The sequence below is a fragment of the Rutilus rutilus genome (assembly GCF_951802725.1).
Source record: "Rutilus rutilus genome assembly, chromosome: 7".
Taxonomy (NCBI): domain Eukaryota; kingdom Metazoa; phylum Chordata; class Actinopteri; order Cypriniformes; family Leuciscidae; genus Rutilus; species Rutilus rutilus.
In genome coordinates, this window is record NC_140221.1 from 37,080,605 (window position 1) to 37,097,596 (window position 16,992).

General features: G+C 38.2%; 1 protein-coding gene across 3 annotated transcripts in view; it reads right to left on the reverse strand.

The window, feature by feature from the left end:
* The window catches only part of coro1ca (coronin, actin binding protein, 1Ca), a 56,166-nt gene that overhangs the window by 26,328 nt on the left and 12,846 nt on the right, over positions 1-16,992 (reverse strand). For all 3 annotated transcript variants that reach the window (XM_084413580.1, XM_084413578.1, XM_084413579.1), the window contains one exon: positions 6,224-6,423. In XM_084413580.1, the coding sequence (XP_084269706.1) occupies positions 6,224-6,421 (198 nt within the window). In that variant the 5' untranslated portion in view covers positions 6,422-6,423. The remainder of the gene's footprint in view (positions 1-6,223; positions 6,424-16,992) is intronic.

Here is a 16,992-nt window from a genome sequence, read left to right on the forward strand (position 1 = left end):
CCCCAAATTTGATTAAACTGTCTTTATATACCAATACATAATTAAAATGTAAGTACTCTGAAAAGGAGAGTATAAAAATCGAGTTTCTGTAGTCCTCTCAGGGCTGCAATAAACACAGCTACTTATTCCATTCACTCCCACCCCCTCTCTTCTGGGCTCCTTCCAAAGCCACGCCCCCAAAACACATGAACGCGCGATGCCGACCGCTCAGCTGGAGGTGCGTTTGCCAGCGCCGAGCGGAGAGGAGTGCAGTGCATGTAGTGACATCATGTCAGAATCACATGTAATAAAATACCTAACTTTATCATTATGACCCTTGAGGTCCCTCAGTTGTCGCCACCGCTGGAAAGCCACCCCGATATTGACTCTCGTCTGACTTCTTGCTTTATCCAAAGACTTTTTGGCCATAGCCTTTTAGAATACTGTCTTCCTTTTTTTGCCTTGTTTGCCTTCGCTGACTGTATATGCAGGTACTGGGAATTTTGACTGCTCTTTCTCTGCCATAATTGTGATTCTTCCGAGCTTCCGTGCCTCTTCCCCTCCTCGAGTCAAACGGGTGCGCGCATGTGGGCAGCTCCTGTAGCAGCAGGGGTGGTAGCCATGGTAGCGAGGGAGAGTGACAGTCGCCCAGCCAATCATTTCATTCGTTCCAAATGGAAATAAGTAGCTGTGTTTATTGCAGCCCTGAGAGGACTACAGACACTCGATTTTTATACTCTCCTTTTCAGAGTACTTACATTTTAATTATGTATTGGTATATAAAGACAGTTTAAACAAATTTGGGAAAAAGTTTTTTAGAAAAAACCTGCCTACCCTGCCTTTAAGATAATGCCTAGATTCCAAAACAAGATTTTCTTTGTGTACAGAAAAAATTTACTAAATGATTGTAGAGAAAACAACTTAATACAATCTTATTAAATATATTTTTTTCAATTGTTTTCACAATCTAAATGGCCATCAAATGTATCTTTGTTTTGGTCTGTCTAAATGCAACTTTACATTTCTCACTTGAAAATAAATGGCTATGTTGAGTAAAAATCATAACAATATATAAAATAAATTACATTAACTGTACTATTGTTGGGTATCGTTCTTTGGAGACCCACCACCTGGTGCCATTATCAGTAGACCCGATAAAAAGGTTGAAAAGTATAAATATCACTTTTAAATAGAAGTATTTCAGTCAAACCAATTTTTTGTCTCTCTCTACATAGAACTGAAAACCAGTACAAAAAGAAAGAAATGGGGAAATGAAGGCCACTCCTTCAAACTATCTGGAAAAATCTGAGTCAACCACACTTCAACATGCACAAACATGCAGACGCACTACTAAACACACGAATTCTCAACCACTAAACCAAGAACATAACAGACTAGGTGACAAGCTTCATCCCGATGAAGCAAAATCTCTGGCTTTGTAACACAAGCAGACGGTGGTAGTCAGTGACAGAAGGTTAGAGAGGATAGTGCATTAAGTTCAGAGGTAACAAAATCCCTACAGGCCCAAGATTTTCATCACACATATCAAATGACAGACCGCTGCAGATCCAGCTCACAAATTCGACTTTTGTCATCACATTTGAACTCAGAAAGCCATTAGAAAAGAAGATATCTTACCATCATTGGGTAGCAAATATCTTTGAGGGCAACGGTAAAGTCTTAGTTGCAATTATCAATACTGTTGCAGCAATGTTGACACTTTTTGTGTTATTGATGAAAATGACAACAAAAGAGACGATAAAAGTGTGCCATTTATGTTTTTTATCATTAGCACAGTAAAGTAGGGGAACAGCTTTATGTGGTCTAGATAATTTGTGATTTAAACCATCTAAAGTGTTGTTGTAAGTACGTAAAACAAGTACGTTTCAGAATAACATGGGCAGAACATGCTCACCAACAGCTCAAAGTATGGAATCTCATAACTAACTGGTTAACCATTAACCGACAGTAAGAATTTTTACCGAATAATCGGTTAAACGGTTTAAAAAGTAAAAAAAAAAAGTGTTACAAAAAAAAATTAAAACGCTTGCTACATGATTAACAAAAACACACACTATACAAAATGGAGTTAAAAAAAAAAAAAAAAAAAAAAAGTACAAGTTGCTAGCCTGGCTAACGTCAGACCAAGTCTCATTTGAGACTTGGTCTGGGAACCACGTGTTCATTTTCTCGTATTTGAGGCGTGGTTTACGAATGCCCAGAGCCATTTATTGGGCGCTATGAATGTCTATCAAATGATTTATTTGTGCACGATGGCGTTTAGCGAATATTATCGTTTGTGCAAGATAAACATGAGGGTAGAAGGTAACGTCGAGTCTGATGCCATGTTGGATTCATAGATATAAACAAACTGCTTCGGTGTCGCCATCGTCTTGCTGCTCCCTCCCCGTTCTGTGATTGGTTCCCTTTTTCAGGGGAAAATCTGGTCCATGGTGTCCAGACTGCCTAGCAGCGTGAATAAAATCGCGCTGCGAGCAAGGCAGTATGGGGAAACCCAGGCTAACAAGTTGCAGCTTGGCTATACAGCTATAGGCTATTTTAGGTCCTCTCACTCCACAACAAATCTTTTCAATTTAACTGTATTCCGAACAGAACAAGAATGAAAAATAAAAGTTGCTATACAAACGTCAAGCCAAAATTAATTCATTTAAAGTGAAACTGAAACAGAAAAAAGCGTTGGGCTCACATAGACAACCTCACTCATTCGACATTGCTTCCATATAACAACTTAAAAATACTCACTTTATGGTCATACTGAAAAGAATAAGCACTTTTATTTATGTACACACACAATGAATACAAAACATTGTGCTTTTTGTAAAAAAAAGAAAGAAAAACAGGATGAAGCTTTCTGCTGTCTCGGTTTCCTTTCAATGAACGTTGCCTAGCAATGACACCATACCCGCGTTACCCTCGATTTTGTAGAAACCATGGACACACTAATATATTACGCGTTTTATTAGACAGGTGAGCTACTGTTTGGACACATTCATCGACAGAAAGCTAATCATTGTTATATAGCTCAACACAGTTAGTCTTAATGTTTAAATCTCATTTTCTTGATTACCGCAATTTCCGCAAATACCATTTTTACCATGCTTAATATCGATCTAGCTTACCGCAGTGTGCAACAAGTATCTCATAGTAGCCGCATAGTAGCATTATAACAACTTTCAACACACTCAAATGTATCTAAAATGATAAAACAGTGCTACGCAGCACTGTTTTATCACTGTTTAATACCACAGCATTAATAAATCTTTAATACATTAGCTCATCCATGAACATGATTTCTGCCCGAGTCCCGTCAGATTCTTTTCCACTGGCTGTAGAGGTAAAGACAACAACTCCCATGTTTCCACTAAATCACGGCATCATCAAGCTACGCCTTTGTTTTGAATAAGCTACCTCTAGCGGCGAAAATTACATATTGTGCCTTTAATCTGTTAAAAATTAAACATTCATTTCATATATATAATTTAATTTAACAATCTTGTCGGTTAAGGGTCAATGATCGGTTAACAAGGTTGGCTGTCGTTTAGGGAAAACCCCCGAAATTATCATCCCCATCTCAAAGACATCCAGCAGAGTATCCTCCACTCCTAACAGCTCTGACAGAAACAGAACAAGGCAGATGTCTAATGAATCATACTTTTCATAATCGCATCCGTTTGTAGAGACGCAAGGTTGTAATTAAGTGTGTGTACATTCAAACATGGACAAAGACCATGAGCGTGACACAGCTGGAGTTCAAGCAGGCTTAAGTGGAGGGAACAACTCCACACTCTCACCTTAGATCAAATTTTCAGACCGCAAAACCATTTTGTCACTTGGCTCTTTCTCCATAGTTAGGACATAATCTCCTCAGCTTCTTGTAGGTCTAAGACTTCTCTGCTGATTCAATGTTCTTCTCAAACTTTAAAGAAATGGATCACCTGAAATATTTACTTGTCTTCATGTAGTTTCAAATCTGGATGCTGCTTTTAATCCCTTAATACAAATAAAGAAGAAATTGATGAATCTTCTCACTAATTTTTTTCCATAAAACAACAATTCAAAGTGACCAAGTCTTGTCAAGCCTCAAAAGGGATAAAAGAACCATAAAAGTGAATCGTTCTGTGAGAAACAGACTAAAATTGTAGTTTTTAGTATTCGCTGGTAACCTCTTTCAAGTGAAAACCAGTCAGATTTGTGAACAAATCAGTATGAATTTTAGACTGAATCAAATGGTTCACTGAAAATTACAGACTCATAAAGGCCCTTTCACACTGGACGCGATTTTGACGCACGAATAATTCGCGCGATGGTTTTATTTTTCGATCAGCTGTTTGTGTAATGAGTGCTTCCACACCGAACGCGAATGTGCTGCGGCGAAAAAACTACTTTTATTTTATTCGCTTCGATGTCGATTTTTTTTTACTTTTGCGGCGACAGAATGTGTGTTGTGTGATAGTTTTAGTCGTTGTATAGTCCTGTGCTGTGTAGGCTAGCAGGCTAAACTACATTTGGGATAGAAAGCTAACACTATTACGTCAAAGATAGAGACAGAGACCGTGTTTACTTTGAACATGTAACAAAATGTAGTGAGACTATGCTGCTTTTAGTATACTATACATTCTTTGTGTGATATCTACAGTTTCTAGTTGAATGATTTTAACTTGTTACACACACACACACATACACTCACTCGCGCACACACACTCGCTCACTCACTCGCGCACACACACACACACACACACACACACACACACACTCGCTCGCTTCGTGTGTTTACATGTAATGTGTAGTGACATTACAAAACGCACTGTGTGAAGACGCAAAAAACTGCACATAAGCGTACTCCCCTTCAGACTCTGTTCTTTAAGATTGGTTGCACCCAAAACCTTATTTTCTGTCTTTTAAAGAAAATGAAAAGCTCGTCTTCACTGGATGATGATGATGAAGGGTCCATGTTTTCTCAGCTGTCGGCGCGAAAGTTTTGTAATGTTGAAGCTCTCTGAACGTCACAGACGTCGCAAATTCGCGTCGCGGCTGATGTGAATGGTTTTGACGCGAACTATTCGCACACGAACTATTCGCTTTTTCGTTTCGCTTTTTCGTTACGCATCCAGTGTGAAAGGGCCTTAAGATGTGTTCACAATCCGATACTCAAGTTTTTGCCTTTTTTGTGTCCTTTTTGGAGCTTGACAAGCTTCTTGATCATTATGAACTATCATTATATGGAAGAGAGAAGTGTAAAGTTCCTTTAAAACTTATGAAGCACAGTGACAAAACATAACAGCATTCAGGTTTGGAATGGCATGAGTAAATAGTAAATATAATTTTTGAATACAAGTTAAACTATCCCTTTAAAAAGCTTCAGATGTAGAAGTCAAAATCTAATATCTCCATATAGAATCTGAACTCCATACAGATCAAAGCAACACATTCAAATGTACAGATTTGGCCATTAAATATTTAAACTAAACTAAACATCCTTGGATAGTACTTCCAATAACCAACTTTTCCTATAAACCATTCAAGGCTTACACAAAATGTCACGTACATTTTGTGTCCTCACAAAATGCGAACTAAAAACATCACAGCCAAACAGAAAATATTTGATGATTAAAATACAACTATGTGTAGTGAGATATCACAGCAGTGGTGTGGAAATTGAAAATGTACACTACAGTTCAAAAGTTTTGGGTCAGTAAGATTTTTTTAAAGAAATCATTACTTTGATTTACTTTAAGTAAATGTTTTGAATTGTAAAAAAAAAAAAATTGTTTCTGGAGCACTAAATCAGCATAATAAAATGATTTCTTATGGATCATGTGACACTGAAGACATGCATAATGGCTGCTGAAAATTCAGATTTACCATTACTGGAAGAAATTGTAATAATACTCACAATATTATGGTCTTTACTGTTTTTTTTTATCAAATAAACACAGCCTTGGTGAGCATAGGACACTTGGGTAAAAAAAAAAAAAAAAAAAAAAAAAAACTTACAGACCCCACACATGTTGTGTACATCAACACATCTTGACAGGACTAAAAGTCTAGCAAGAACATAGTATTATGACAAAAAAAAAATATCCCATCACCTGTTTCACTAACCTTATAGTTTGGTCAACAAACTAGATTTTGACTAGCCATCTAAAACAAATTAATATAAAACGCAATGGATATAGAATGAACAATTCCATTTAAGCACAGTGTAGTTTTACAGATCTCTCACCTTATGAAGAGGCAAGACCATAAATGCACCACCTCCGCTGGCTTCCACGATTATGGCAACAAATTTAGGGTTAACCGCACAGAAGGCGCTGTCCCACGTGACCCGGGACACCCTGATGTCGTCATAGCACTGGTCATTCTTCACCGCCTGGCCGAACACATGCCGGAACTTACTCTGTCGTACAACCCGTCTGAACATATCTGCAGAAAAGAACATGACAAGAATGATGAATAAAGCAAATCACATGACCTGAACGCTTCAGTGCTTTCACTGAACAGATATGAACCATGTACAGGAAACACCATCTGAACTGGTTAAGATGCTATTCATACTAACGTTGGTTAATGACAAGTAGATGTCAGTGTAAATGCCAGTCTTACACTGTTTAAAGAGTGTCTTAAATCCACTGGCTAGTTTAAATATAATCCTAAAACATGACAAGCGCTGCAGCGTTTGCACTAAAAGTTAATAATTACCTGAGCAGAACAGTGGCACTCCATAATGACATATTAAAATGATTTAAAAGTGTTTGGAATAAAGAATAATGATGAAATTTATCTCAAAAAGTGTTGCTGAAAAATCAAAGCGAGTTTAAAGTGGGACAAGCTCGATTTGACATCACACATGCCAGATGGGTTCACTATCCCGAATGTGGAAAAAGCTAGGATAAATCCCCACTCAGAGAACATTACTCACCCTATTTCACACGGAAACTCCACATAAGCGTCAACACAACACGTTGGTTTCTATACTACGTTTCGGCTTGTCTTGCTTTAATTCTCAAACAAACCTGAATAACAAGAACATTCTGTCTTCATGCCATTTCCCAACAAAAACAATTGAGGCCCAACTAAAACAGGAGAAACACTAGGGCTGGATTGAGACAAACCGTCAATGAAAAAGATAAGGAAAAAAGCTAAATACAAACCTCATTGCTCAGGGGATCAATAACAGTGTGATTAAGTCTGTAATGTAGTTCACACCCAAATAAGCACATTTAGACCTACATTTTAAATAAATAGCTTCATAATCTTGGTTAAGACTATGAGTTAAGACTATGGCTGATTCTAGTAGCATCTTACATGGTAGACTTCTAAAATCATGTTATAGATCTTTGATAGATTATGAACAGTTCATCCAGGCATACATTTCACTTTTAAAAATATGTTTTGACCTTGTAATGTTTAATCAATTTTTAGACCCGAACTTTCATCTAAAAACAGCACTTCTCTCTGGACTTGAGTTCAACGGTCACATCTCAAAATCCAAACCTTATGTATAGAAGCATAAGTGTAGTTCCAGTAGCAGTCAATCGTGAAGTGTGGAGGACGAGGTGCCCTGAGGCTGGTGTAACAGCAGTGGGGAATGAGGTCAGGAAGCAGTTCATGTTGGTGGGTGTGGCTGTTTGACTAAGGAAGAAATTTGAACTGTGTTGCATGATAATAGAGCGTAAAGCATAAAAGGTTTTACACTAATCACGTGCTACAAATTCTCTCTCTCCCAGTATCTTAAGACACAAATGGCCAAACCCGATTGAAATTTCATTCGGATTGTAAGGGGTGGTTAAACCTTTTCTAATCCATTCGAAAGGACATGTAAACACTTGATCGGATTGAAAACGAAACAAGAAATTTCTGCACATGTACCGGATGACGCACAGAGCAAGCTGTTGTTGCTGAAGTGTCATAAATGACTGTCGTGTCATTCTACAATTCTCGTTCCACTTATCGCCTGTAAAGTGCTGCAGGACAATGTCATCCCAGCAGTCCTTGCTTTGAACTTTCATCCACAGATGCCTTGTTTTGGGTGCGGAAGGGGGGGGTTTTACTGCTTGATAAATACAACAAAATTTCATGTGCTCGTTGTGTCCTGATCAGGGGCCTCATTTATAAAGCTTGCGTACGCACAAAACGGGGCTGAAAACATGCGTACGCCAGTTCCTGCGCAAAAGGTGGGATTTCTAAAGAAAAACTTGACGGGAAAATTTGCGCACCTGCGCGCAAACTCTGACCAATGCGTACGAACGTTTTGGAGAAGGAGCACTTTGGCGACACCGATGGTGAGCTGGAGTTAAATGTATTTTTGGTCACTTTTATACAGAAAATCTAAAGAAAATTAAACATATACAGAAAGATTATACAAATACAATTTCAATCACCAAGCCTGTCACTTGAAGCAAATATCCATTCCTTCTTAAATGTCCGCGGCAGCGAGCGTGTTGAGCCGTTTAGTGAAACTGACGCAAATAACAGTTTAAATAAATAAAATACTTCTGATATAAACATTTATATTAAATATGCCATTCAAATTAATGGAGTTAAACACTTAAACATGAAATCATTACTGAAGTTACAACATTTTTTTTTAAATTCAATCATTAGAAATATTTCTTGTGGATGCGATTGTTTTTGAACACTTTTCCTGTGGCGTGCTTTAATGTTTTAACCACAGAGATAATTGCTTATGATAATACCAGATTGTCTGAGAAAATAGTTTCGTGCAAATAATGCCCAAGGCCTATCTGTTTCCATTAAAAATATAAATCAATTAAAAATACAATTCGGCAGGTGGAAAAGATTGAGAAAAACTTTCTCTGAAATGTATTTTACACTATTTGATTTATGTAGGCTATTCAAAAACAAGGCAAGGATAGACAACTACTTGATTTGTATTAATGTAATGTTTCTTGTACCGTTTATATCATTTGCATATGATTATTCATCAGACAACGTTTAAGTTATCACGTGGATGAATAATCATATGCAAATGATATGTAGATGAGGATCTGCATAGTAAAACTAGGCGTTGTAAGCTCCATATATGGTTATTTCGGGTGGAGACGCATGTACGCACAATCTTCCGCTGACTGGGATTTATAAAGTGAATTCTGCGCAGGTTCTGGCGTACGAACGGTTTTATAAGTCTGAATATTTTTTTGCGTACGCCATTTTTGGCTTTCGGGCGCACGTACACTTTTAGTAAGGTTCCTACGCACAGTTTTATAAATGAGGCCCCAGGGCCGGAAACTTAAATATTAAAGGGATAGTTTACCCAAAAATGAAAATTCTGCCATCATTTACAAGTTGTTCCAAATCCATATAAATTTCTTTGTTAACCAAACAGTTGATGGGGCCCCATTGACTTCTATACAATTTTATTTCCATACTATGGAAATCAATGGGGCCCCACAACTGTTTGGTTACCCATATTCTTTAAAATATCTTCCTTTGTGTTCAACAGAACAGAGACATTTATATGGGTTTGGAACAACCTTAGGGCGTGTAAATGATGACAATTTGAATTTTTGGGTGAATTACCCCTTTAAGTCTGCTTTTTAAAACCAAGAAAAGAAACGATGGCAGGATGATGGCTAGTATATTCGTGCTGTGTGTACGTCAAAAGATCAAATCCGATTTTAAGGACATCTTTTCCCTGCTAATGTGTTTACCAGCACAAGGGCGGGACAACCTAAATCAAGTCTTATATTTTTTTCTTATTCGAGAAGCGGTTTCACTCATGCGTCAGGATGAGGAACAGAAGACTATCACGACTTCCCTTTCATGCCAACTTTAACTTCCTTACAGCATTGCTAATATACGTTAATATATAAATATTCTTATTCCTTATCTGATAGGTCCACTGTTCGAATAGCTGACATTAATCTGCTGCGCTGCATGTCAAAACTTTACCACAGCTTCCTAAAAACATGCTATCAATCACTAGAGGAAAAAATACACATGACTTTCTTGTTATAACTACATAGACCAGTAAGAATGAATCCAATGTAAAAGGACACCGAAGATGCCGCTTCAAAGTCATGAAATGGAAGTATCGAGAGATCTTTTTTGTGACGTACATCCGAGTGCAATGGATTATGGAAAAAGAAAAAATGTAAGGCGGGGACTTGCACTGAAAAGTGGAGGCAGACGAGCATGAGCTTGAGGGGTTTAAGCAGACTAAATGATTAGAGTCCAGCATTTATTATTGGATAAAAAAAAAATACATGTGGATGGATAAATCGTTCGCAATAAGATAAATAACATGTATTTCAAAAATAGATCGGGTTAATTTTTTATTTTGCCAACCATTCTTAATGCTTAAGATTTATTTATTTAACTTTGTGCAATTTTTTATACACTGGGACAGTGAGAGATGAGACAGGAAATGATTAGACAAGGGGGTTGGGATCAGGAAATGACACGAGCCAAGCTCGAACTCGGGTGACCCGTATGTCTGCGGCCATGCTTGCAATACCAGAAAATGTTTCCTAAACCGCTTTAGAAGAAGAACAAACACATTAGTCAGAGACTCTGTGACTACCTTATATCAGTAATCATGATGCTACATCTCACACCACAGAAGGCCTCACACCGGGAACTGCAGCAGGTTCATTCGGCTGGAGGACTCGAAATACCACACTTACACCAAACAAACTCAACTGCTGCCGTTTCCTCATTCCCACCCCTTTCATTGCCTCATTTCCCATAAGCTGCCAAGGTCGCCCGTCCACCAGACATAAGTTGTCTGCAATGTCTCAAGGAGCAAAAGTGGAACTGAAAAGGTTTGTTTGGGCAGGAGAGATGGCTCTTCACATCAAACTTCTCTAAAAGCAGCTTTAGGTTCAACAAACTGTCTTTTGTGCAAATAAGGATGTACATAAACAGTCTGAGACACAGAAGGTCACGGTTAGACCGCTTCTCTTCTTGGTTACTGCTTAGTTGATTAAAGGACAATTCCGGTATTTAACACTTTGAGTCTATTTTGTAGTTTGTTTTGGATGAACAAGAGTGGTGGACAAAGAAATTTTGACAATGGTTCCTGTCTCGACTTTTTGACTATTTTAGAATTGCCCATGACCGCTTTAGAAAGGGAGTCTATGGCCATGCACAAACATGTCCTTAAAACAACCCTTAACGTTCGTTTTCAAAACTGTGCAGCTCACCGAGTGGTTAGTGGTGTTCGTTGATGTTCCAAAACAAGTAGAGTAGCGAAATACAGTTTCTGTCGTGTTTTATTTGGCATTTTGTAAAATCCCATTGATTTCCGTTGAAGGACTCATTGCTCGTTGATATTACTGCGCTACCGGAAACGGAAAGGGGGCTGTTTACATTTGGTTGTAGTCTTTTAGGTCTTTTCGCTCGGTTCTCTGTCTCTCAGAAGGCTAGCGTGAGCAGAGCAACGGAAGTTGCGGAAGAGCGGAAGTTTATACGCGATTGTGAGGTATCTGAAAAAAATAGTTCCACTATAGAAAAATAAACGGATTGAAATCATACATTGCGCCGATATATTTGTTTTTAATCATCAACGAACACCACTAACCACTCTGTGAGTTGAACAGTGTTGAAAACGAACGTTAAGGGTTGTTTTAAGGACATGTTTGTGCATGGCCATAGACTCCCATTCTAAAGCGGTCATGGGCAATTCTAAAATAGTCAAAAAGTCGAGACAGGAACCAATGTCAAAATTTCTTTGTCCACCACTCTTGTTCATCCAAAACAAACTACAAAATAGACTCAAAGTGTTAAATACCGGAATTGTCCTCTAAAGCAGCTAATGAAATGAATCATCAGAGAGCTACAAGAAAACAAACCACAAATCACCAAGAACAAGCTTTATCTTGTAACTTGTATAGGGTTGTGCCGATAGATAGACGATAATATCGATGGCTGATGCCTTTGACAATAGAGATTATAATTGGCCAGTTTTCCCATTAATGTATTAAATTATTATTATTGTTATAAAACAGAATACAAAACTACATCCCACATCAAAACTGAATTGCAAGGAGATCTATTCACAAATTGTCAAGAGTACTTGCTATATAAATATCTTTAAATATTATTTAAATATCTTTAATATTATTTAAAAATATTAAGCCAATAAATTAGATACCGTTATCAGCACTGAGGTAGATTCCGCTCTCGTTGTGAGAGATTTAATGTGCTGTGTAGCGTCAGATGCCAAAAGCTCGGTCAGTTTTTGTTTTCACCTTCAGGGAATAATTGACTGTGGTCTGATGCGTAACTCTCGTGCAAAGTTTGCAAATTGCATGATATCCACGGGATCGCCTCTAGGGTGAAATCAAACTCTGTCACCAACTCCATCTTTGCTCCATCATGCTCGCAAAATAATAGAAAAAGATTCTCATTTCCCGCAATAATAAAACCAAGTAAGTAAATAATTCAATAAATGAGTATATAAACAAGTAAATAAGTAATTATCAAATCTCAATAGATCAAATACTCATGTTGTTCCAACCCTGTAAGGCTTTCGTTCATCTTTGGAACAGATTTGGAACTCAGATTTCATCAAAAATATCTTAATTTGTGTTCCAAAGATGAACGAAAGCCTTACGGGGTTGGAACAACATGAGGGTGAGTAATTACTGATAGAATTTTCATTTTTGGCTGAACTATCCCTTTAAAGAAGTGTGGTGGGGGGGTATCATGCATGCCTCATCTGGCTCAGTACACTTTTCATTTTCAAGCCTCTGCAAAGGTTCAGTCAAACATTAGGCTTTCTTGAGCATTCAGAGGCACTGCTTGCATTCTCTTGTCTGTTTTAATCAATCACCACATCGGATATAAAACAATCCCAATATACAATCCAAACAGAAAGGTATAATTCAGAGCATATGTAATGCAATACCTCACCATTGTGAAATTCATAAATCGCCACACCTTAAAATCCAGATAAAATCAAAGCTTACACAAACGTGAATCACAGTTTTACACTCAATCTATACCAGAAGCAAGTGGCAAAAACTACAATCGCTGCCATTATAAATCATTTCAAGCATCCAACATTGCTATGCTTGCAGTGTAGATCGTGTGTGAGGAGAGAAGTGCTTGTAGTATATTCATAGTCATATACTCGGCCCCATAAAGTGATAATCAGATGGTCTTACCGTGCCAGAAGGACAACCTCGCACAAACAGCTCCGGAAAAGATCTTGTCTATAATGGTGTTCTCAAACAATTAAAACGCAGTAAAGACTGGAGTGAACTTAAAGTGAACCTTTGTAAAGTGCATTCAAATTCTAAAGACCCGTGGGCTTTTTACAGTGACCCAAACCGATCATGTTCAACACTGCTAACTCAATGGGTAATGAGATGAGATTCTCTCAGTTAGAACAGCAAGGTGTTCAACCATTAAATCCAATCTAATCGGACAAGGTAGCCTGGCTCAATGCCACCTTTAACCGATTCATTTGGTAATGTACTTGCTTATGCAAACAAACAGTAATACAATAGGGTAAATCCAGAAACAGTTAAAGGGATACTTCAGGATTTAGCATTAGCCTAAGCTTTGTATTAGTAGAAAACCTGTAGTATTTTCGAATTACTTTGCTTTCCACCCACATATCCCCCTGAGACGAGAGATTTATGTATTTGTCTGGAAAAAATCTGGATTTTTTGGCCAGAGGCTAAAGACTACAGCCAGTAGTAGGGGCTGTCCCGCATGTTTTCAACCCGCCCATAGAGGGTGGGATCTCACTCACAGAATGTACATAGTGTCAGCCATCTTTTTTTGGAAGCTAAGCTAGCAGGCTCTTGTTCTGTGGAGAAAGCTGAGTAGTAGGAGAAAGCTGAGTAGTAGGGGTTACCATCCTCTTTTTCTCGGACATGTCCGGCCGTCGAGATCGTCCAAAATGTCCGGGATTCGGCTTTTGCTTTCTGCAGTCGCCATACATTGTTTACATTGTTCTCAGTCTCGTTCTGCTCGCCACAGTAAACATAATGAACGGCGACTGTAGAACGCAAAAGCCGAATCCCGGACATTTTGGGCGATCTCTGAAATCCCAGGCAGACTCGTCACGGAGACTCACTAGTAGCCTAGCGCTCTCTTACCAGTAGGCGTGGCTTGGGAGTGGCCTCCTAGGGCAGCGAAGCAAGTGCATTCTGGGAGTTGTTGTCTTTCATCCACATAAGCCAAAAATACATTTTCTGGCTTTTCTCAGTCTGGCTCAGGTACAGGACATCAAAATAACATAAAAAATAAATAAAAATGATCGCACCTGATGAAGACCTGATGGTCGAAACGTTGTGCTTTTAATAAATTTATCTTGAGTAGCATGCAGTGTGTGGACTTCACTTTTCTTTTTTTGTTTTTCTACATAAATGACCCATTTTAAATACACATTCATCTTCCAGAGGTGAAGTATCCCTTTAAAGATAGGGATGAACTGATATAAAAATTCTGGTCGATACAAGCCGATTGTTATTTTCACGTTATGGCTGATAACTGGCCATTATGTCTAAATAAATTAAATTAAACTAAACATTCACCAATGCACACATCAGATCTGGTAAACGGAAGCTCAAGCATGTTTGCTTGACCTGCGAGAACCAATGAGGTTCATTCTCGTGTTATCACTAAAAATACTGTAATTTTTGTTTCAAAGATGAACAAAAGACATACAGGATTGGAATGACATGATTGTGAGTAATTGAGGAGTAATTTTTTTTTTGTTGGGTGAACTAACCCTTTAATATCAATCACATAAGAGTCATATCCAATGGCTGTCAATAGACAATATCAATAGACTAATGAATAATTATTAATAAAAGTTTATTTATTTTACACAAAGCAAGTTACCACATTGAGATCACGTGATTAGTCAAACACCATTCACTAAATCGCAGTAATAATTATAGGACCATTTCAGTAATGGAATAAATGAACCGTGGCTGACTTAAACGCATGACACAAGTACAAAAAGTTTTCAAGTGGAATGATTCCTCCTCCTCTTTTTGTCTGTCTTGCACTTTGGTAGTTCTCACATGCACATGTGGAGACAGAATTTGCTCCATAAATTAGCAGAGCTGCACTTGATTTGACATCTGCACCGCTCTGAAGACCCAACGTGGCATGTGGCCGTGAATCCAGATGAAACGCACTGACCTTGTGCTCAATCTGCTCACCAATATCCTGTAGCTGGTGTTTAGTCTCTACAACACACTGGCACAACAGAATGTCACAAGAAGACAACTCTTCCATGAATGCAATACACAGATACTCCACCTCACATTTGCATCTGCTGTGTGAGAGGTTAGCATGGGGTCACAACTGTGGCTCTCTTGGCAGTCATGCTGCAAGCCAGGTGGAGCAAGAGAAAAAACGAGTAGTAGCGTGAAGGGGCGTTGCACTTTGCGTAGATTTGAATCAGCAGGTTCATGTAGTCGAACTGCGGTTGGCTGTCTGAAGGCAGAGTCTTGCTGTTGTCAAAGTAGAGCAAAGTACTGCCAAGTAACACATGGTGAAATCCAGCCTGTACTGTTTACAAACACTCATGAATCGCCTAGCAACACCAGCAAAATACCACACCAGGAAAGAATGGAAAAAAAAGGTAGAACCAAGTAGAGAAGTAAATTTGGCCTTTTAAGTACAAAACGTACCCAGTTGACTCGGAGACTCTCAAAGCAGAGCTCTCTGATGTGTAACTGAATCACATTGAGATCATTTTCAGCCAAAAAAGGCTATAATGCAAGGGTCTATTTTAGCAGACAGGCCCACCAATATCACTCCGAGGCAAGCCATAGAATAAGTCAGATAACCTGCAAATGATGAATAATTTGAGGGGTTTAGTTTACTTTAACCAAGAACACACACACTACAAAACTGAAGCTCACCACCATTAGATGTATTAAAGGGATAGTTCAACTTCGTGTCATTTTAAACCTTTAAGACTCTGGTTTATTTCATCTGAAGAAAATATATTTTGAGAAATGTTTTTTTTTTGTCTATACAATAGAAGTCAATGGTCAACCACACTGTATTTTTAACAAAGTTCTTGAAAATTTCTTCTTTTGTGTTCCAAAGAAGAAAGTCATGCAGGTTTGGAGCAACCAGAGATAAATCAACCCAAAAAAAAAAAAAGAAAAAAAAAAGGCCTTAGGCCTATACTAACGTGTTGTTTGTTGACATGGTAGGACATTTAGGATTGTAACTACAGTGAATGGTTGTGACTGATCAAAGTGCAACATGACAGACAACAATAAACTGAGTATATTAAATGCACACAGGGCTTTAGTCTTTTAGTGTAAGCTTGGCATCGGACGTATATTAACTCCAAATCTCCAAGATGTGATCGGTTTCACAAAGGAAAGGCTAACAAACAATGACTTCACTCAACGGCCCATGTTCCGACTAGTACAAAACACGACATGCTGCATCACTCCAGCACACAATAGCTGTCTTGACACTTCCATGAGTCATAAAAAAAAAAAAAAAATTCCACATAGACCATCCAAGACAGTTACATAATGACATAAAACATCTATTTATACAAATAAAAGTCCCCTGTATAATTTCACCACATAATCTGGCCATAATCACCAGCTGAAAGGTTCAACATTGTTGTCAGCACATATGTTGAAGAATCGTATTCAGCAAGACATTGACTGGAATGAAAATGTCCCCTAAAAAGGAAACAATGGGAGTCTCAGAGCGCTGGAGAAAGGGAAAGTATAATTGTGCGAATTCATTGCCAAGCAACACAATATCAATTTACAGCAGGATGATAGAACTCCATTCTGAACTGAATCTCAAAATATAATGCGTGAGAAATGTTCCAGGGGACAAAGCGAGGGATAAAAGAATTAGTACGAAAACAGATCCGTGATTATCTGACCTTTAGTCCGCTGAACATGGATTTGTTGGGAAAACAAATAGCAAATGTTTCAAACATACAGTTAGAGTAAAAAGTGACCGTTTCTGCAAAGTTCATCCAACATTTTTTTTAGCTGAATGCACGATTTTTCCAAAAAT